The 22,277-nt window shown below is 39.9% G+C and overlaps 2 protein-coding genes across 4 annotated transcripts in view; one reads left to right on the top strand and one right to left on the bottom strand.

Annotated features, from left to right (window-relative positions):
- The first annotated feature begins 800 nt into the window (after window positions 1–800).
- LOC109983536 (calpain-5) lies at window positions 801–15,832 on the top strand. 2 transcript variants are annotated; one of them, XM_029277229.2, is made up of 13 exons: window positions 801–1,019; window positions 3,738–3,926; window positions 4,945–5,076; window positions 7,029–7,237; window positions 7,865–8,057; window positions 8,149–8,339; window positions 9,244–9,321; window positions 9,668–9,863; window positions 9,976–10,098; window positions 13,155–13,357; window positions 13,847–13,968; window positions 14,089–14,225; window positions 15,223–15,832. In XM_029277229.2, the coding sequence occupies exons 2-13, from the start codon at window positions 3,762–3,764 to the stop codon at window positions 15,403–15,405; spliced, it is 1,932 nt and encodes a 643-aa protein (XP_029133062.1). In that variant the 5' UTR covers window positions 801–1,019; window positions 3,738–3,761; the 3' UTR covers window positions 15,406–15,832. The 2 variants fall into 2 exon arrangements, with proteins under 2 accessions (XP_029133062.1, XP_020488936.1); XM_020633280.3 differs by lacking the exon at window positions 801–1,019 and adding an exon at window positions 2,229–2,383.
- Window positions 15,833–15,856: 24 nt separating this feature from the next.
- The window catches only part of LOC109983551 (serine/threonine-protein kinase PAK 3), a 35,245-nt gene continuing 28,824 nt past the window's right edge, over window positions 15,857–22,277 (bottom strand). For both annotated transcript variants that reach the window (XM_020633313.2, XM_020633314.2), the window contains 5 exons: window positions 21,747–21,864; window positions 21,433–21,532; window positions 21,056–21,252; window positions 20,629–20,766; window positions 15,857–20,031 (listed from right to left, as the gene is read on the bottom strand). In XM_020633313.2, the coding sequence (XP_020488969.1) occupies window positions 19,942–20,031; window positions 20,629–20,766; window positions 21,056–21,252; window positions 21,433–21,532; window positions 21,747–21,864 (643 nt within the window). In that variant the 3' untranslated portion in view covers window positions 15,857–19,941. The remainder of the gene's footprint in view (window positions 20,032–20,628; window positions 20,767–21,055; window positions 21,253–21,432; window positions 21,533–21,746; window positions 21,865–22,277) is intronic.

The following is a 22,277-nucleotide window of genomic DNA, read 5'->3' as shown; positions in this document are numbered from 1 at the left end:
TGTTTCAAAGCAGGAATAATCTGGACGAGATTTATCAGGGTGATTCATGGAGTCAAAGTGCTCCTTCAAAGTAGAGCCTGGACCACTTAGAGGCTGCCAGGTTGTCTTATTACCACAAGAGCACATGTGTTTGTTCAATTTGACTGACCTCTATGGAAGCCCTAAGTGGACAAATATACATATTGTTGTATTTACTCAGTTTTCTCTGATGATACATTTCAGGTAGTTTCTCAAGATCTCAACTTGTGTATTTCATATCCAGAGTTGTAAAAGCACAAAACAACGATAGAAATAGGCTCAACTTAACTCATTAGTGTGGGCAATGGCAGCATGGCATGTTGTGGTTAGGCCACAGGGGTAAGCCTATTGTTTTGGTTTCTACATCATCATAATAGTATCAGTTATCACGAGAAAAAACAACGTTGTTATCCTGAGACAATAAACAATAAAAATAAGTTGAGATCTTGAGCAATCAACCCAAAATGATTTGTTACAGGAAAATGGAATAAATAAAATGCACAGATGCATGTCCACTAAGGGCCTCTGCAGACTTTTTCTTTTTTTTTATTGGTGAAAAAACAACAAAGATTTAACAAAGACTATTTTGAGATTTTATGGTATTTTTCTGTTGCAAATGTGAAAGATGAGACAGACAAAGGGGGCAAGTTTGTGCTTGTTTCACCTCTAAAGGCTGGGAGTGAAGGTGTTCTGTTTCTCCCCTCTGCTTACCGTCTCTAGAGAGTCACCATATCAGCCTTTTGGTAACACCTCCAGCTGCAGAGAGGTGCTCGTCAGACCAGTTTTACTCACTGTTTGTGTGCACAGGAACGTATCCCGGGAAGCCCTCGCAGACCGAAGATCAAACTGGAGTAACAGGGTTAGCTCCTGTACATCTGTTGTTAATAAAACAGTTTCTCTGAAAGAAATGTGGGATTGACTTGAACACACATCACAGGAGCCTGAGAGGGCGTTGAATGAGTTTGAACTCATCACTTTAAGGAATAGAGAGCTCGCCACAGGTGAGTGTTACTATATTTCTTACACTATAAGCTTTCCTCACAATCTTATGTTTCATATGGCTTCATGGTTTTCAGGTTATGTCATTTATTGGATAAATGTTTTATTAAATAAGATTGCCATCGAATATTTCTCAATAAGACCTCTTGGGTTCCTTCCTTGGCGGCAACCAATGAATCAGTTGACAGCTAAATGACATGTGCTGACTTGTGTAAAGAGTCTATCAGTAATCTAGGCATTTTAAACCTCACTTATAGATTTTTCTCATGTGAGTCAGCACAAATTCCCACTTAAAATGTGAAATATTTAAACATGGCTGCAGCCTGAGGATTTACAGAACCATGCAAAACCATTGAGTAAGTAACAACTTGAGCATTTGAATATTTTAAAAATGATTTTATGGAAGAGACAAACTTTAAAATAGTCCAAAATGTTCAAGTAAAGAGGTGACATTTTTGAGGTATTTTAAATTATTTCCAAATCAAATTATAAGAAGTTTTGAATGCTTTGCTGTGATTTCAGTAAGATCAAATGAACTCATTTGCCTTCAGGTTCACTTGTTTATGTTTGGTTTAAGAACTGCCTTGGTTTGTTAATTAAATGGTAAAAAGCCCAAATGACTCTACTTGTAGTCCTAGTTGGACACTGTAACATGTAGAAAAGTTCAAGTCAGGTGAACACTCTGACTCTTATCTGATCATATGTATTCATTTCCTTACTGTAAACAACACTGAAAAACACTTAACACTAAACAATGTCTGTACGTCACCATCGTAAACTGGTATGTATGGCGGAAGCATCTGGATTGTGAATTGAAGTCACCTCAACATATGTTACAAGGATTAATCAAAGGGTATAAGAAATAACTATAAGATAACTTTACAGTTATGATGAACTCATGATGATAAAATATCCAGCCACAAATAGCCTGTCTGAGCACAGTAGCCAGGAATTCTCAGACAGATAACATACAAAAAAACACACACACACACACACACACACACACCATTCAGTCACGTCCTTGTTTCCCCCTGAACACAGAGCCTCAGAAAGATTTATTGTCCTCATCTCAAAGCGCGTTAGCTGAACGTGATTTACTCCTTCCTCCTAATATTAAATTCAAGAGTTAAACAATACATGGAGGTGACAAAATCAAGAGCAAAAGGGTGTGGCTCTCGGTATACACATGCACATGTCGGCCACTGGTGTGTGGGAGGGCGAGACAGACAGGTAACTCACCTGGAAACTTCCTTATTGTGGTGCAGGAAGGAGTGAGTGTCAGACTGAGAGAGCTGCGGAGAGTTTCTCTTTTAATTGAACTCCGAGATTACCTGATTTTGTGTTGGAGTCGTTACAATCTGATCTGGTAAATATCCTCCCCTCCTTATTAACTGTACTGTATACTTCAATACGTTAAGTTTTGCTTTCATTTAGTTTTTTCTTTATAACGTAGGCTATTTATTCAACTTTTAAAAACATCGTTTTGGGACTTCTTGAGAACTTCCTCTCAAGTTAGGGCTTGTTGCTCCCAGTAAATTAAATCCAGGGATCTATGGTGTGTTATTCTTGGCAAGAATTATTTTGGCTCATATAGTCCAAACGCAGTCCTGAGCGGTCAGTGTGAGAGGTTAAAAGTTAAAATATCCTCATTCTCCAGGGAATACAGCTGTGTTTTTCATCAATTATTCCGCCTTGAACACAGTTAACTACAGTTGAACTTTTCTTAAAAGGATGAAATCCAGCCTTACAGCTTCTGTTTGTTTGTTTTTGTCGTTTTGTGATTGTCTTATTTTGAAAGCATTTGTGAATTATTTGGCCTGTCAGACACAGTCAACTTCAGGGAATTTCTCTAGAAATGTAGATTGCTCCATATTAACCTGAAGATAACTTTACTGACTGACTGTGTCATTTGGTTGAGATTTTGTAATGCAGTTTTTAAAAAGCTGGTGTTGATAATATTCAAAGTCCATAAGGTCTGCTGATCAGCAGCTTCCTGTGGTCCTTCAGATTAGGTTGAAAAATAGAGGTGTAGGTGTATCAGTGGCCCCCAATTAAAAACTTTTATATCATGTCTTAAAAGTTATTTTGATTATATGGCTTTTAACCCAGCATGGAAGTTGTATGGTCTCTGTGTATCTGTTTTTGTATTTTCTTAATCTATTTTTAATTTGATTTACAGGTTTTTATGTGTGAACGGTGTTATGTGTATGTTTTCATGTATTTAAAAGTGTTCTTGTGTGCTTTTACATGTTTTTACCTACATTTTTTTACGTGCCTTTTATGGGTTTGATCCATTTTCTGTGTGTTTATGTCTGCTTTTCTCACCGTGCAGCACTTTGGTAAGCGTTTTGTTATTTCTCAGTCCACCTTCATCTTTTCCCCGATTAGTATTTAATTGTTGTTCCCCTCATCATCTGGCCAACCACATGGGGACTAAGCAATTTGGGGTCTTGTCTGGGATCAGAAAAAAAGAGATTCAGAACTTTCCATTTGAATAACTTGGCATATCTTACCATAAAAGCACTGTGTATATTTGTGTCTAAAGAGAGTGTGGGTCATAGACCAGTCTGCTGTAAATCTGAGGAAGTAGATTTACAGTGTGCAGGCTTTGTCCAAAAAATGCTCAGGGTCAGAGGTGAGAGGGAGATCCTGCCCACACAAAGTTATACTAAACACTGTATAAAGTCAGAAACCGCCTCTTGTCTGTCCTCACTCTGCAGCTGTGAGAGGTCAGCGTGTGCAACATGTTCTCCTCCGCTGTCCCGTACAAAAACCAACACTACAGCGAGCTGAAGAGGGATTGTATCAGAGACAAGAAGCTGTTCGAAGACCCAGAGTTCCCAGCCAACAATTCATCTCTGTTCTTTAGGAAACCACTTCCTGGATATGTGGAGTGGAAACGACCCGGGGTGAGTGGCACAAGGGCCAGCTGGGAAACCAATTATTGCTGCTTAGGAACTTTGTTACATTTTACTATACAGGGGCACTTCAGTAATCTGAAAAGACAGTTCCAAACTTTTATCGATGACATGTGGACTGTCTCGAAGAATAAATAAAATTCTAAGGCACTTTAAATCATTATAGAGTTCAGTGACACAAGATCTGAGATTGACTTTCCATTTTTGATAAACAGAAATAAACAAATAACTTTCTGCATTTTTACATTTATTATCCTATTAATTTTTCTCATTTAAAAAAACTATTCAGTACTTTGCTAGTACATTATTTAAAATAGCATTTGATAAAAGAGTGCATTAGAAAAATAAAGGTCTGTAAAGTTTATTGTCTCACACCATAAATGTTTACAAGAAAAATTCTGAATCAAAATGAATTTACTGGTCAGGTACATATTCAAGGAGTTTGACGTTGGTTAATTTTGCTCTTCATGCCAAACATAAAACATTAAATATTAAAGTCATCTGTAGAAGCCTACATAAGACAAGAGTGCATGGTGAAGAGTGCAAAGGATGCTGAAATAAACATAAGAAATTATGTAATCAATCAGTGACTCAATAAATCTTTATTTTCTCATGACACTTTACAAAAGAGCAACTCAGTCTACATGAGGTATATACTTGAGGCAGATAGTGTCTTCAAAAATTATTTTTTCATGCAGGTTTATTCTATATGGAAGCCCATTTCCGCCAGTTAAAAAATAAAAATGAAAGTTGAAATAATGAGATTAAAAATCGAAATTATGACATAATAAAGTCATAATAATGAGATAAAAAGTCGAAATAATGTTAGCTTGTGACAACTTAAAAATATATCTCATTATTTCAACTTTTTATCTCATAATTATGACTTTATTTTCTCATAATTTTGATTTTTGATTTTGATTGGGCTTCCATACTTCTAAGTACATACCAAACTTAAATTTAGTTTTCTAAACTCCATATCGCCATGACCTTTTTTTTTCTGTTGTAGGAGATAAGCTCTGATCCACATCTGTTTGTGGAGGGCATCAGCGCCCACGACCTGAACCAGGGACTGGTGGGAAACTGCTGGTTTGTTGCTGCTTGCTCCTGTCTGGCTTTGAAACCAAACCTCTGGAAGAAAGTGAGTTGACTTTATTCTGAATGTGTAAGATTAGCAGCTGGCGAAATGAATGCTGGTAAAAAACAAAAGGAACAAGTTTATTCAGTTGCTGCCGGTAGAGCAGCACTGATTGTTAAAACATGTTGAATGCTCAGGTTAAATTAGGCCAGCAGGAATTCACCTGAGGGGTTCACTCATGATTTACAGAACAACCAAATTCCTTTGGGAAACTGACTTTTGTTATTAAACTGTCTTTGCTGGTAGATACAAGCTAAAATCTCACACCATTTCTATTAACTTGAGATTAACTGTTCAGGATTTTACTTTCACATTCACAGCGCTTTTAAATCTTAAAACTAAGCAATTTAGAAATCCTTTTCAACTTTGTGCAGATGCTTTGGAGATAGAGTTCTAAACTTTATTAACAAATAATTTGTTGCAGGATCCCATTAAATATTAAAACAGTGCTAAACACAGTCTAATAAGGGAAAACAATGTAAGAGAAAATGAAAGATAGGATTATCAATTGCCAGCAACAAACTTCATGTTCAGCTTTGTGTAGCAAGGTTTGTGAGAAAAATGTCTCAGGATGTTCAGTCTCATGTTCGGAGAACAGTCTATAAAAAATGTATCAGATAGAGCCCATGTGAGTCTTTGGATGCTTTACAGTGTCACATTTCTGGTCTTATCTCTGAAGTAGTTCCCTCTGGTTAAAAGTTCACAAAGTGCCATGTTTCAATCCAAATAGATAAATACAACTTAAGTGTCTGATTTGATATAATGAGTGTTCTTAACAAGCACAGCATTAGTCTTAGGAAGTTATAGGAAGAAAAAATATCTCTATATTTCCTGCTGAACTTTAGATAGGCTTTTTATAAATGAACATCACTTACATTTTTATTAGTAATTAATAAAATGTGAAAATAAAGTTGTCTTTTATTTATGGGATCTAAAGGTGTCAACATGTTCACTCCTAGAGCCACCACAAAGTTCAGGTAAAATGGGCCATCCGTTCAGTAACACCTCTTTTGGTGAGGGGGAACACAACTCCTGTTACACTGTCTGAAACACATATTTTACAAGAGGATTTATAAGAGTTTTCATGGATACATGTTAAGACCTAAGATCTTGTTTCCCCCTTAAATTCCTTAAAAGTGTATATTTTTGTTGCCCAACTTAGCTGAAAATCAGTCTGTGATTAGCTAATTAGCTAGCTGGCTTAGCAACAATGGGCCAGTGTCAGAAATAACCTTTTCCACAAAAATCAGTTTCTTTTAACATTTTAATCTTTTTTGTTTTTATTTAAAGAGCCTGTCAAATGATTAATAGGCTAATACACAATTTGCTGTGTTGGTAAACTTCATTTGAAATTGCTTCATACCCCTTATTAGTGATGAGTCATTTGTGCTATGTCATGCTAACTTACATTACCACTTCTGTCAGGTAACACTGCCCTGCCCACCTCAACCTCGGACCAATAAAAACTGTTGTCAAATAGCCTTTAATTTGATCATTTTCTTTTGTACAGACACCATGTACAATAAACATAAGCCTAAATGTTGCCATTACTTATCTTAAAGCTAATTTACATCCGCACTGTCAGTTAGTGTTAGGCTATAGCGACAATGCAAAATCAGTCATAGTGATGGCTTGGAAATTTTAAAGCTCTTTGATGCTCCAGTTTTATTTGGCCCATTTCCTGATGGCTCATTTTAGCTGACTCTATCCTACACCTAATCCCTTATTATTATTATACCACTTATTAACATTTAGCTGAAGTGTTAAACTGTATGTGTGATTAGACGGCCTCATTACTGTTTTTGTCACTATCTTATGAAAGTCTCCCAGTTACCACACAATACAGGGGCTATATTTACCATTTTTTGGTCAGCCGAAAAACCCACTGCCTGAACTGGAAAAAGACCCACTAGTCACACTGATATCTTTTAATTTGCGTTGTTTTGTGTTTACAGGTAATTCCTGACCATAAGGATCAAGAGTGGGATCCTAAACACCCAGAGAATTATGCGGGAATCTTCCACTTTCAGTTCTGGGTGTCTGGAGAGTGGGTGGATGTTGTGGTGGACGACCGGCTGCCCACAATCAACGGAGAGCTGATTTACTGTCACTCCAAAGACAACAACGAGTTCTGGAGCGCTCTGCTGGAGAAGGCCTATGCCAAGTATGCTAACATTAACATCTTACTGGTAACACTTCTCCTAACTAACTAGCTATTTGCATTGTGTGTATTTTAGACCGTGGTTGCATTTGGTACCATCATTGACTCTGCAGCGGTTGTCCACAGCTGATCAGATTCATGTGTCGGTTTGAAGCAGACACTGCTGTGGGTAGTTTAATTACTCTTGTGTTTGTCATGTTTCCACTTGACGATCCTAACAAGCTTTAAATACAGGAGCCATGTTTAGGACAACTTTATTTGACGTGTACTTTGATTCCATGTCCTGACAGTTCTACAGCCAGACAGGATGGGAGATCGAAATGTTTTGGATTCAGTTATTGGGCATTGACATTTGATACATCTTTCTATAATGTCTATGTGTGGCTGTGGCACTAATTGTTTCCACTTGTTGGCCTGATTTCCAGAGAATCTTGTTTTGAGCTCTGTCTCTGTTATAAGAGTTAAACAACAACTGGTGAAAGGTAGAGACAGTTCAGTTCAGTTATGGCAGAAAATAAAAGCAATGTTCTCTTTTTTTTGCAATGGCTGATGTACATCAAATCTGGCACATATCACTCTGACTAATACATGCTCCTACCTTAATCTACGAACTAAACCCTCTGTGTGCAGACTGTCTGGGTGCTATGAGTCCCTGGATGGGGGTAACACGGGAGACGCTGTGGTGGATTTCAGTGGGGCTGTAGCTGAGGCCATCGACCTGGAGAAGGAGGCTTTCTATAAGGACCAAGAAAAACAAGACAAGCTGTTTGAAGATCTCCTGAAGGTCTACGACCGTGGAGGAATCATAAGCTGCTCCATTAAGGTCAGTGCCCTTCCTGTTGGCATCTTTGTCACTGCACTTCAACAACTGCTTGAAAATGTTTTTTTTTCTTTCATGATTTCTTCTTCTTCAGGCACAGCCTCATGAAATTGAGGCCAGGATGGCTAACGGGTTGGTGAAAGGTCACGCATACTCAGTGACTGCAGTGAAGAAGGTGCGTATAGGTCACGGGCTGCTGGCCTACTTCAAAAACGAGACCATTCCTCTGATTCGCATGAGGAACCCCTGGGGCAAGACGGAGTGGAAAGGAGCCTGGAGTGACAGGTGAGAACAGGTTAAAGGCATAGACTGCACACAACATGGACAGTCTTCACCCATTGTTTTCTTTAGAGGATGGTGGTCCCATATAGGGCATGCTGACTATGACTAACTCCCAGCTGATCAAGAGTTGGAGATGAGCCGGGCTGAATAGATATCTTGATTGCTGACTTCAAACCCGCATGTCACTCAAATCAGCGCCGCCCCTAATTATGCATTACCCTTAGCTTTAATATAATAAAAACAGATCCATCAATCTTTATTTGTATATCACCAATTCATAACATTCACAACATATTATGTTAGCTAACGACACTTTTAAAAAAGCAGGTAAAAGACCTTACTCATTGCTGTATTATAAAGACCCAACATTAATCCATCATGAGCACAGCACTAAGCAACATTTAGCAAAAGTTACAGCGGCAAAATGAGTTATCAAAATAATTCAACCCTGTACAGTTTGACTGTAAACATGTTCATTCTACCGTGAAACATGAATTTTAAAATGGGCTCTGACGTGAATACCTTTGTTTTTGGAGCCAGCCTCAAGCGGATACTCGTTCTTAATTTTTCCACAACTGCTGCTTGGTTAAAGGTCACTCCTTCAATAGGTAAAGGTCTTAAAGGTGGATTCTTTTCAAATTTGGGATTTTTTTCCCCTTCTTTTTTTAATATTTATTTTGGGCTTTTTGCCTTTATTGGACAGGACAGTGGATAGAGTAGGATACCAGGGAGAGAGAGTGTGGATGACATGCAGGAAAGGGGTCGCAGGTCAGACTCAAACCCATGGCCGCCCTCTTCAAAGGATTATAGCGTCCGTATATGGGCCGCAACCTGGATTTTTTTCTGTTTTAAAACAAAAAACAACTCATATACACTTACTTAAGAATCTTATTTGCCTTTTTTTCAGCTCTGAGGAATGGTCAAAGGTGGGTGATATGGAGAGAGGAAACCTGGGCATCACAGTAGAAGATGACGGAGAGTTCTGGTGAGTGATTGACTTTGTGTACTGACAACGGCCCACCGTTGAGGAACTTTTGGTTTGAGTCAACAATGGGGTCATACAACATATCTCTCATCAAGATTTGTTGCTGTTGAAAATATTAAAACAAGCTGTGTCTGCAATGTGCTGTTAGAAACTTTACACCCTAGCCTGTAGTCGAAGTTTCAGGGTATTAAACATATCAATATAAAAATTAACAGTCATTATGCCGATGGTTGCATTTGCATTTTAAGCCCATAAAGAGTCATCAGTGTTCATTTCAGTCAGTTTCATAACCAGCTGAAAACTCCTCATGGGAGCTTTAAAACACCTTCTTTGCTCACACCCACAGGATGTCATTCACAGACTGGTGCAAGTTCTTCACAGATGTAGATGTGTGCCGTCTTATCAACACCGCACTGCTCAGCATTCATAAAACGTGGCACGAGGTTGTTCACTTTGGGAGCTGGACCAAGAATGCAGAGCCCCTGCTAAACCGCTGCGGCGGCTGTGCTAACCACACACGGACATTCCTGCAGAACCCGCAGGTACTACAGGTCCCGATTGGACTTCATCCTCATATTCCCTGTCTTATTTCACATGTTTACATATTTTCATTTTATTTGTCATATTAACTACATTATGCCGCGTCTTTCACAGTACTTGTTTGATGTTACAAAAGAGGAGGATGAGGTCCTCATCTCCCTGCAACAGAAGGACATAAGGATCAAGCGAAGGGTTGGTAGTGGAGAGAATTTAAGCATCGGCTTCGGTGTCTTCAAGGTAAGACACAGTGAAATACTTCCAACAGAAAAAGGTTGTGACAAAACCAGAATTTTAAACTTTGATAATATGCTTGTAAAAATCCAAAGATTTCAATACCTGTTCCAATACCATGGCAACAAAAGTAGAAGTCTTTGGCACCTACTATTGGGTTGATTCTTTTAGCTTTAATTGCCTAATTAATGCAAGGAATCTACCGCCCACTGTCTTAATTGCAAAACTAAACAGGCACATTTCCAGCACCAAAACTCTGCCAGTGTATTTGTGCAGCATCATCAGTGCTGCTCTCTGAATGTTTGTAAGATAAGTAATTTAATGCATGTCATTTTTGCATCTTATTGAGACAACAAAGGGGACAAAAGAGACACGTCACTATTTTTTAAGGACCATCACTGTTCGTGGCGGCTTTGGGTTAAAGATATGACTCAAGATATGCATTTTCCATCCTTTTTGATACCATTGATCATTGAAATGACAGATTTTCATCATTTAAAAACTCATGGAATCAAAGCGCCTATTGATCAAATGAACTGCTCTTTCGCTTTATCTTAAAAACAGGACTAAACCAGGTTTCTCATCTCATAGAAACATATTTGAAGTGTTTGTTAAACGTTGCAAAAAGATCTTGCTGTGACTAACAAGCAATGGGTTTATAGGAGAGGAAATGGTTTTCGTCTGGGACAAAGTGGTTTGTCAAAGGTCAGTTTATTTTGAGGGAAAACAGGGTCGCTTCATCATAGTTTGGCTCTCATTTTGTTCAGCGATTTTGGCTTTGTTTGACTCCTCATTTGTTGAGTTAACGGTTGTTGGGTGTTTGTAATGACAGGCAGACATGACTTGATAAGGTTATCACAACTAAAACAGACCGTTTCAACAGGAGGCTAAATCACACATGACATAACTAGAAATAAGCAAATACTTTGCTGATTGTTTCAAGCTGAAAAACACAGAGGGAACAAAGTCATTTGAGCTTCCAGGAAGACTTTGTGCTCCTGTGTTCTGGTTCTGCTGCAGCCATTACAGACATCTCACGGATAATGGGTAAATTTGTTGGTTGCTGGAGTTTAAAAAAAAAAAAAGACCATGTTATTACATTCCTTCCAAGTTACAACACAATGTGAACATTTAAACCACAACCTCCCAAAAAAGCTGAAAAAGTTCAACTCTTTTACATTGGACTTGTGTTCAGCATGGCAAACATTATAACAGAAGAAACAGAACAACTTAGAGACGTGTTTAAAAGAAAACCATTTGTTAAACTGTAAAGTCCACTGAAGCAGCTGTAAGAACCTGCCAAACCAGATCTTATCCCACCGCTGGGATTAGATTGTCACATTATAATGAGGCCTTGCAACCTTTGCGGTGAAACTGACGTCACATTTCCCGTAGTGTGATTAACTCGTCATAGATCTGGTTCAGTTTAAAAAACACACACTGCACACTCTTATCATGCCAACATACTTTAAGCTCTGCCAAAGGGGGCAGAAAAGCTGCTGCCACGAGGAGCATGTGATTAAATGAAGCTGTGTGCTTCTGTGATCTGGACTTAACCCTTGTCATGTATGGTCATCATGTAAGTGATGAATCCTCCTTCTTCATCTGACGGACTCCAGACAGCCTGTCAACGCTCTGTTGTTATGTTGTCACTCGCTACACTTTTAGCTTCCTTATTTGGGACGTAGCCCACTGGTAGCTGAGGGACTTAAAGCCACACAGTATGTAGTCTCAGCTAAGTGTTTCAGCAACGTTTTTTGGCTTCAGTCGACCAAAATCGAGGCTGAATACTCAACAAATAACAACATAAAAATAATAAAGAATCAGTAGACATCTGAGAGCAGCCTATCACCTCAGAGAAACACTTTAGTTTAGGGTTAGGCTATGATTTGTGTCTGTTAAAAAAGAAGAACATGCAGCAGGTTTTAAAAGATGTTTCTCTATTTTTGTTAGATGAAACTTTTCCTGTCTTACTAGTGCATTTATTATGCTGCACGGCACTGAATTATAATTCTCTCTGAATCTTAAATAACACAGTAATACAATGCACATCCATGTAAATCGAGCTTCAATTCATTGTTCTGCCACAAGGAGGCAGAATAATCTGTGTAGGAATTATTTCTGTCCTGGACACTGTTTAATCAAAGTGTAATTCTACATCGCTATATTATGAACATGTAATTTATACATAAGTGCATATATTGTGTAACATCATATATCACACTTTATTTAAAGCACATGTGAGGAGTTTTCTCCCTGGTAAATAAAAACAGACTGAAACTAATGTTGATGTCTCTTCATGAACTGGATAATTAAACAGTCAGCGACATTATCGATTATTTCTTTGTAATGTTTTTTAACGACTGTAGGTGAGGGTAGGTGTCAGACATTATCATTCAGAACATGCTGAAGAAACAGACTTTAAAAACAGTAACTTTTTTTCACAGCAAATATTCACATAGGGTGTTCTTACTTTGACAGTGTCGTTAGATAGCAGGATGACATTTTTGTTGTTGTCAGAAAACGCTCACTACACATGTAGGACAAGATAAGCAAAGTGATCAGACATACAGCCTTTTTCCAAATCTGGCACAAACTGAGAGTTCCTCACAGGAGCTTAAAGACTCTTAACTTTGTGTCGCATGATGAGATATAGTCTAATCAAGAAGTCCGTCAAACCCCAAAATTCTTCAATTCAGTGTTTTAGTTTTATTCTTGTTCTGTTCATGAACTGTACATGATGTTTACATGGAACCTGACTGACCTTATTATTCAGCTCCTGCTTCATTGATTCTGATAAACTTCAGCTTTGTCCTGCATTTGGAGCTACTTTTTTCTATACCGACAACAGGATAAAGTGTGTTAATGTCAGCGTGACCTGGGACTAGATGTTTACATGTGCAAACACATAACCATGATGATGCATAACCCAATCATGAACCCAAAGTAAATGCGCTCATTGTTTAAATCACCTGCTGAACAATATGTTTGACAAATGAAGGCAAGGATTAATTCTCATATTTTTGAAATACACAATCTATGAAATGTTTTTCCTTTCACAGGTGGAGCTGAACAGAAAGTACCGCATGCATGACGTCCTGACGCAGAAGATTGTTGCGACGTCCACCTACATCAACGCCCGCACGGTGTTCATGAGAAGCATGCTCCAAAAGGGACGCTACGTCATCATCCCCACTACCTTCGCACCTCAGACACTGGGGGACTACATGATCCGTGTTTTCACCGATGTGGACTCAGGATGCAGGTATGAACAGCTGTGATGCTCAAACCGTCGACTCTGTGTCACTTAGTGAGCAGCTGGGTTTTTCCCAGATCTAAAGAGAGACTGCAGGGAGAGCGAGAAGAGCACATCTGTTTTTTGACTGCTCATTTCTGCAGGATGGATGCCATCCAAAGAAAGCACTCAGATGAGTGTTCTGGGGGAAAAAAAAGATGATGGAATCATATCTATATTAAATTAATTATAAAGTAACAAATCTCTCATACTGCTTTTCTTGGACAAAAAATTGTTTTGTGTCTGACTTTTTCTTTGGCCGACCGAAACACAGAACCAAATCACATTTGCTCACATAAAGGTCATCCAAGTCAGAGAGTCCTACCAGTTTCCTGTCTGAGAAACAGAAGAATGTCACTTCTTTTGTCTTTCACTTAGCGAGGCCGGAGTACCAGGATACAGGAAAATCTTCTTTGATCTTGTCCCTTTTATCCCTTAAATATTCCTCTACTCTCACAGGGAGCTGACAGACGATAAGCCAAAGGTGAAATGTTGGAGTTCATTCCTCGGGTATCCACAAGTTGTGTCTCATGTCTACGTCCATGGAGCCGAGGGGCTGCAGGACCAGGAAAGTCCAGGAGGTTAGTGGACTCCACACAAGCCGCCAGACTTCACCAAAATATCTCATGCTGCTCAGTTTGATCGACCTGTACCTCTCCTGTTAAGTTTGCTGAGATGGCTCTGATCATGTTTTCATGCAGGTGCAGACCCCTATGTGATCATATCCTGCGAGGGCCGCTCAGTACAGTCCACCATCAAGAAGGACACCCTGCAACCAGAGTTTGCAACTAGCGCCATCTTCTACAGAAAGAATCCCAGAAAGCCAATAACTATAGAGGTAAGAGGGCGTCTCTCTGGTCCTGCTGGCTGTTATCTATCCTATAATGACCGGTGGCACAAATGATTGTATGTCTAAGTCAGATTGTTATCAAAATGTCGACTTTTCAGACTGAGAAAAACCCACCTTCTTTTAAGCTGGAAGGCACAAAATAGTTTCAATATTCAGCTTCAAAAGGGAGATGAATCATTTTCATTTAACATAAAGAGACTTGGAAAAATGTGATGTTTTTGTAGTCTTTGTTGAGACTTTCATCAAACAACAGGCAGCCTTGCTAAATTGGCCAGTCAGTTGTTTCATGATAAACCAGGATAAACAAACAAACAGGCTTTACGACTTGTGACAGTTTTAGAACTCTTCACACAGTATGAGTCGAAAGCCAAAATACCCGTCTTGCCCAGATTGGAAGATTTTTGTTGTGGTCCTGCTGTCATTTCCTGAAGCAATCTCAGCAACTCTTACTTATGCTTCTGCTGCATACATGATTATAATGACATATGACACTTGCCCATTCCAAAACAACAAACACGCAGAGTGCAAGACACAGTGTTTTGTTACTGTAGATAAGATTCATCCCAGAGGTCCCATGAAATCAAGTGGCTGCACCTGACAGCGACTCAACACTCAAATTTGGAAACTCTCCTGGTAGCTTTTAATCTCTAAACAGTATCCAGGGACCCATTTTTTGTTTGAGTAAACTTTGTGTATTCAGAAAATAAAGCATAGAATTGTTTCACTTCTCCAACTTTCAAATTTCACTAGCAAATCTCCATAGCGCACCCTTAAGATCAAATGAAGAGTATATCAATGACCAGGAAAAGCTCACATATGACGACTGTTAGGTCTAATGGCAGCTTGTAATTGACTGTGATCAAGAGCTAAGGACATCATTTTTTACCTTCAGACATCATTAACATAATCAAATCAGAGTCACAAAACCTCTATCAGTTATATCAATTTCTTACTCTAAAATTCTCATGTCCTGGGTCTTGATCAGGTGTGGAACAGTAACAGCGTGAAGGACGAGTTCATGGGTCAGGTGGTGCTGGCCGGCTCGGTGAAGGACACGATGGAGCCTCAGAGGCTTCAGCTGAGGAAACAAGGGCGACAGATGGCTGACGAGATGCAGGGGAACATCAGTCTGAGGATTGTCACGGCAACGCAGCTAACCGCCATGTAACCTCATCAAGTGAGTGGGAGGAGTCAGCTGGACGACTTACTACAACGAGCAAACTTTTACACAGATTATTGCACATTGTTGATTTTTCTTGTATTATTTGTTGAGATGGGAGCAGGGCATACTTGGACTGAATGATTTTTTTTATTTTTATGACTTATAAGTATTTTATATTGACGTTTTATAAGTTGCTTTTAAAAGAATCATTCCTTTTTTTTTTATATTTTACACTCGATACTGTGAGAGAAATGGCAAAAACATGTAATTCAAGTCTTAACATTCATTATAATGTCTCTTCAAAAGTCAGAAAAACGTGCTTTCATCATGTGTCATATGTTTCTCAGTTATATATCTTATTGGGGTTTTTTCACTCATGATAATTAAAGAAATGTATACATAATAAATGAAAAATCAACCCATGAAACATAAACGCCGTCAATCATTACCACAACTCTTGGTCTTCTTCCTCTTTTTATTTCAGTCCAGTTCCCAAACTGCAATATTTTTTTACACTCAAGACACAGCCATGCACAATTCAAAGTTCAAAAAGTCTATTGCTTCAACCACAATTAAAAATAGTTTATCCAAAACCTCACTTCCCCGTTGCTCAGTTGTCCTTTTTCAAAGATGGGGGAAAGGCCTGCTGAGGTATGCCCGATGGATCAGCAGTCGTTTTTTTACAAAGCTAGACAATAATAAGAGTAATAATAATAATAATAATAATGATAATAATTTAAAAAGCAACATTTTTTGTCTTTGTTCCATTCTCTTGATACACATTAATAGAGGAATTTTCACACCACATGTACAGGTTTACACATTCAGAAGAGAGGAATGTACAGGAGCAACCACAGAAAAAAAGGGGCACAGCAGCGGTGTCTCTCGTACCGAAAACAAACAAAAAAATTCACCTTTTGTGCTCATATAGTTCAGACCTGTACATGGAGCCCCAAAAAAAAAAAAAAAAAAAAAAAAAACGTCCCGGCGGTCAGCGGAGCTTCCTGACAGGCCACACACACCTACCTACACACACAAACGCACACACATGTACTAACACTCAAGAGTGCTGCGTTCTTGGGGCTCTCTGTCCAGATGAAGGAGTGTCCCATACGAAGCCCAAACAGGAGATCCAGGAGAGCAGAGACGGCGTGTGTGTGGGTTCGTTTTTTTCTTTTCCTTTTCATCCAGGGTGCAAAACATTTATTGATACAGACAATTGAGCAACCTGCTTACAGTCATTTAAAGTTACATACTTCTGAAAAAAAGGGGTGTTTTCCCGTCATATTTACATACATACATACATATCCTAACAATCTTAACCTATTCCAAGATGAGATACAGTGTATAGTTTTTGTTTTACATGCATGAATTCTGTCGCATCCTCCTGTCTAAACATCACTCCTTCATCTTCTGTACATCAGCTGTACAAATGGAGGTACAATAGGACTAAAGCAGCTACCCGGCACCCTCAGAGTCAAGGTGGACAACATGAGTGAGGCATCTTCTAGTGCAGACTGAGGTAGCCCCCTAACGCACACAAACACACACACGCACACACGGAAAGATGCTACATGGGAGACAAAGCCTGACAAAGCCATGAAATGCCCACTCCACGTAGATGACCTCTGCACAGGAGTGAGTTTGAAACACGTTAGGAAGTAATTCTAGTGAAGAAAAAAGAGCCTCGACGACAGCTTCAGCGCTCTACAAGGTACAATCATGAAATGGCACTCGATACTCGCTCAGTGGATAACATTCCCCCTCTCTTTCCTGCCACATGGATTCACTACAAAACAGAGGGATTGCATGAAAAATAAAAAGGTTACATAAGACACCAGACAGAGACAAAAAGTCACTGAAGCATGTGTGAGCAGCATTTAAAAAAAAAACAGAGGAGACGTCTGCAGAGACGATGGTATTATGTGTTCAGGTAAGGAGGACATCTGTGGCGCTCATTCTGGATAAGTCACAGTTATATCGTGCTCTCTGCAATAGAAGATAACCTTTTATTTAAATATGAATTCAGCTTTTAATGTTTTAAGTCAAAGGGGAATCGCTCCTGTTTAAAATGTTGGTCACAGTGATGCATGGGGCATTCAAAGAAACCGTGTGTGTGGCACCAGACCTCCAACTCACTGCAGGTGCAAAAATAACTTGACCTTCATTGTGCCACATTTCTAAGAAACAAAGGCTCATTAGCAAGACTAACACAGTGGTTCTCAACTGGCGGTTCAGGACCCTAAAGTTGGTTGTTGAGCTTTTTTCAGTGGGTTTCAGATACATATGTACATGGGGGGGGGGGGTAAAGTTGCGGCAAAAAGTTCATTTTTAGTTTTATTTCCAAGGACATGTGTTTCTCGTGCAGTTGAAGGGTTGTCCTTTCCCACTCCAACACAGTCGATGGTGGTGGTGCACCTTCACACTGGTTGCCAGCCACCATTCACAGCAAGATAATCATATTAGTACTAAAAAGAAGAGTGGAGTTTGTGTTTTAACAAGCGGCAGGCTCTAGTGTTGAAAAATGGAGGTAATGCTAAAGTGCAAAAAATAAAAAGCAGTTCCCCAAGTGTCCACTTGAGGCTAACTCTCAATAAAAACAGGAAGCCCCACAAACACTCATTTTAAAATGTCAATTGTTTTGTTTGTAAATTAGCCGAAAGTTAGTTTGAGTAAGCATTTTTAATGTGGCCCATTCGTTGGACCAGTTTGGCTTTATAGATTAAGGAAAAAAAGGCACAGAAACCTCAGCGTGTCGGCGTGCAGCAAAATGTCGGCGCATGGAAGCATCAAACTGAGATAAGCATTCAGAGCCGAACAGATCTGCTTATAAAGGCAAACGTGTTCACTTCTTTCAAAGACTGTTTTCTCTAGTGATTTCACATACACTACATGGATTTCTTTTTCTATCTCTGGAACAAATTGAGCCATTTTTCATTCAATACATTGAGAGATTGGGGATTTGTCACTGAGTAGGTGGTGATGGGTCTTGAGGCTAGACCAGATGAGAACCACTGGTCTGAGATATTATCCCCCCCCCCCCCCCCTCCTGTTTGCACCTTAATCCATTAACACAAACAGAGATTAAAATGAGAACCTTTCCAACCATGTAAAGTCTAAACTGGAGCCACGAGAACGCCTAACCACTGCATGGTGTCTCCTTGTGGTGTGGAGGGGAATTAACTTGCAGTTTTTTACAGTTTGGTATTAAAAAAAAATAAAGCTTCATATTAATTAAGAAAGCTGTTAAATTAGCCTCACAGTTCTGATTTATTTCCAATATCATAAAAAAAGAGAGGCACACATACTGAGTGTCTGTAATATATTCATCCTCTATGAGATTCTTGTACACTATGAATGCTCTAGTTGATGTTGGCAAGCAGTTATGAACGATCTTCTGACTTGATTTTGCAGATAAATTGCGTCATTATTGGTAAGGCTGACACTATTTTGTATAATTTGAGTAATTCTGCCACATCCCCAGTACCTTTTATTGAAAAGCGTTCCCCTCTTAAATTGGTGAGACAGGATGTATGATAGGTTTCCAGAATTAAATATCAGCAGGTGCAACCTTCAGTTGGAAGGTATTATGGATGCCGTGTATGCCTATGGTTAGATTCAAGGTGTTATGCAGGCAAAATGTGACACAACAGTGTTTCGGTATTTAAAATAATCAGAGAGGAAAATCAGCGGATTAACAAAAGCTAACCTGAACTCCAGTGACTCGGTCACAGAATGAGTGTGAGACCTGGATCCCTGCTCTGATGTGAAGCAGATTAATGAAGGATGTGGTTAAAGCTGGTAAAGGTCATGTAAAATCACACCTGACGGTTTCTGCTGCAGCTGCACCCCCACACACATTCACACACAAACACACACAAATATGCCGCCTCGAGATGTGTCAGTCTGCAGAGGAGAAGCCGTGGTTCTCCTTAGAGCCAAAGTCATGCAGGCAGGGGGGTCTCAGAGTCGCTCTCTCAGATAAGCAGGTGCAGGTGTGGCCTGATTGTGCTCCACTGGTGGACCAGAGGAAAGAAACTCTCAAACCAGACTCTTCATCACTCTCTCCTCTTCACTCCTGGAGTTCCTTCTTGAATTCAGCACGTTTTCTGATTTTTCACTGTTTTTTCTTGTTTTTTTTTTTTCTGAGCCACTTCTGCATGAGACATATCACACACAGGGATGTGCACAGTTTCTGTACACACACGCACACACTTGCTCACACACACACACACTTGTGATGGACTGCTCTACATGTACAGAGTGCTGGAGAAGTAAACAAGGAGGCAAAGACTGTTCAGCAGCATGGGGGCCCGAGAGGCTGCAAGGCCAGATGTCAGTCCTACATGTGAGGCCTGGGGGTCTTATGTCCTTGTGCTGTCACTGTATGTCACACAATCAACCCCCCCCCCCCCCCCTGCCTGCCTTCCTTGTGCTGTCACTGTCACGTTACCCACCGCGCACACACCCAAGCCCCTGCCCCCCATGAATGCACACATCCCAGGCAGGGCTCCAGCCTCAGGTGGGGACAGAGGGCACACCCTAGCGACTGCTGTTTTTTATGGCTTCCTTTGCAGCTACAATCAGAGGCGTCAGACTGGAGAGGGGCTTCGCCAGCTTCAGGAAGGAATGCTGCAGAGGAAAAAAGAGAGGAGACGTTAATATAGAGCCTGAAACAAATGTCTGCAGATGTGCCTGTTCATGGCCAAATCATTTTGGGTTCCTTTAGAGTTCCAATGAAGATTTTTTAAGCTGGTTATGACACAGACTCAAATTAAGGCTGATGGCTCGATATAACCTCAAAATGTAAAGAGACCATCAGTGATACAAACTGAATATTTCTATATATCAATTGGACAAAGTGCAAACAGCAAGGATCTTCAACGAGGATGTTTGGCCTTGAATCCCAGTGAATCCCTCAAATGTTTGACCTTTACTCCAACCTCTACCATGTTGATTTTTCTGCCTAACCTTAGCCAAATCTTTTTTTACATTAACTATGTGTCAGACAGAATAAAGAAAGATGCTACCACGAGTATCTGTATGACACTCAGCAGAGCCATCCTGGGTTTCTAAATGAGATGCCAAAGGGCTGTGATAAAGGATTAGTCTTTCATAACTTGGGATAAGAACATGGAGGTGGTATTACAGCTTGCGTTTAACTATTTCTATTTTTAAATCTACTAGATATAACATGTCACAAAAGTGTGTGTGCGTGCATGAATGTACCTGGAGCAGCTCTTTAGCAGAGCCCCTGCGGTCCACATCCATCTCCAGACAGCGGTTGAGGAAGTCTCTGAACACAGACGACAGCCTCTCGGGGTTCTGCAGCTCTGGAGTGCCGTTTGTAGCGATCAGGTACAACGCCTGGAAACATGGATGAAGTTGTTCATTTAAACCTTAATGTTAGCCCTCAAAAAACTGATGAGGTTTCGTTTCTTTTGCATTGATTTAGCGATACAGCGATGATCGGAAAAAGGAAAAAAAAAGAGTTAAATTTGTCCGCAAAAAATTGGAGTGTTGATCTTGTAAATATTCCATATGTTTGTTGCTCAATAAAATAACATCTATTTTCTAAGTCTGGAGGATCTTTAGGTCAAACAGCGTGACAAAAGAGGCACCATGAAAACATAAAATCATGGCTCTGGTGTCTTACCCTGAGTGGGTTCTCATTCAGGTAGGGTGGTTCTCCCTCCACCATCTCTATCGCCATAATTCCCAGGGACCAGATATCCACTTTGGGGCCGTAAGCCTTCCGAGTAACCACCTCCGGTGCCATCCAGTAGGGCGTTCCCACCATCGTGCTGCGCTTGTTCTGCTCTGGGGTGATTTGAGCGCAGAAGCCAAAGTCGGCTGCAGAGGGAAACAGAGAGAGAGAGAGAGAGAAAGAAAGAAAGAGAGGATGTAGTTTAGTTTTTTACATATAAAATACTTTCCCCCCTGTTTTAACCCATATTTAACCAGGCCATAATTGTCTTTAATTCATTGGACCATCAGTAAAAAGGCAAATGAAAAAGTTTGAACAAGACTTACTGAGCTTGACGGATCCATCCATACCCAAGAGAATATTGTCACTTTTGATATCTCTGTGGATCACCTGGTTGGAGTGCAGGAAGTCCAGGGCTTGGAGACACTGCAGAGAGCAACAGAAGCTTAAAAATACAACAAGAAGACACACACTCACAAGTGTACCAAACACATACAGTATATGGACGTCTTTTATTCTTGACAAGGAGAGGAGTTGAACACTTTGTTTCAATCTGTGCATTTCATGACCTTAATGTAAGGGTCATTCTGTCATGGCCGTGTGTGTGACGTGCTGCTGATGTCTAAACTTGGCTTCTTACCTCTCTGCAGACTGCAGCGATCTGGCCCTCGTCCATGCAGGTCTCAGTCACTACATCAGTCAACGAACCGCCGGCCAAATACTCCATCACCACCCACAGCTCATCTCCTACCAAGTAACTGAATGAAAAAACAGAAATATTTACATTTGTTTCCTAATGTAAAATCTTTTCATTTAAGGGTTATTTTTTCCTGTAGTTGCTTTCAATGATCTGAGCACCACGGCTGTGTCTGCTAGGAATAGGGACATAAAGAAACATGTTACAGTTACGATATACTTTGTTCTTTATGACGCAGAGTCAGTTACAGCACACAGCAGGTGCTCAAGCATGTAACTGGCAGCTGCAGAAAAACAGCAGAGAGATCAAAGTAATTAAATCTGAGCTGATTGGAACAGATGCTGAAAATGATATTCAAACTGACTGTAGTTAAAGTGAAATCTTTCAAACAGTAGGGGGCAGTAATGTTACGTTTGAGGACTGCTGCCTCCGGATTAATGGCAGGAGGGGGAAGAAGGAAGAGATGGAAGAGGA

This window comes from Labrus bergylta, chromosome 14, assembly GCF_963930695.1.
Source record: "Labrus bergylta chromosome 14, fLabBer1.1, whole genome shotgun sequence".
Lineage (NCBI taxonomy): Eukaryota > Metazoa > Chordata > Actinopteri > Labriformes > Labridae > Labrus > Labrus bergylta.
Note: the sequence above shows the minus strand (reverse complement) of the source record. Positions and strands in the feature narration are given on the sequence as shown.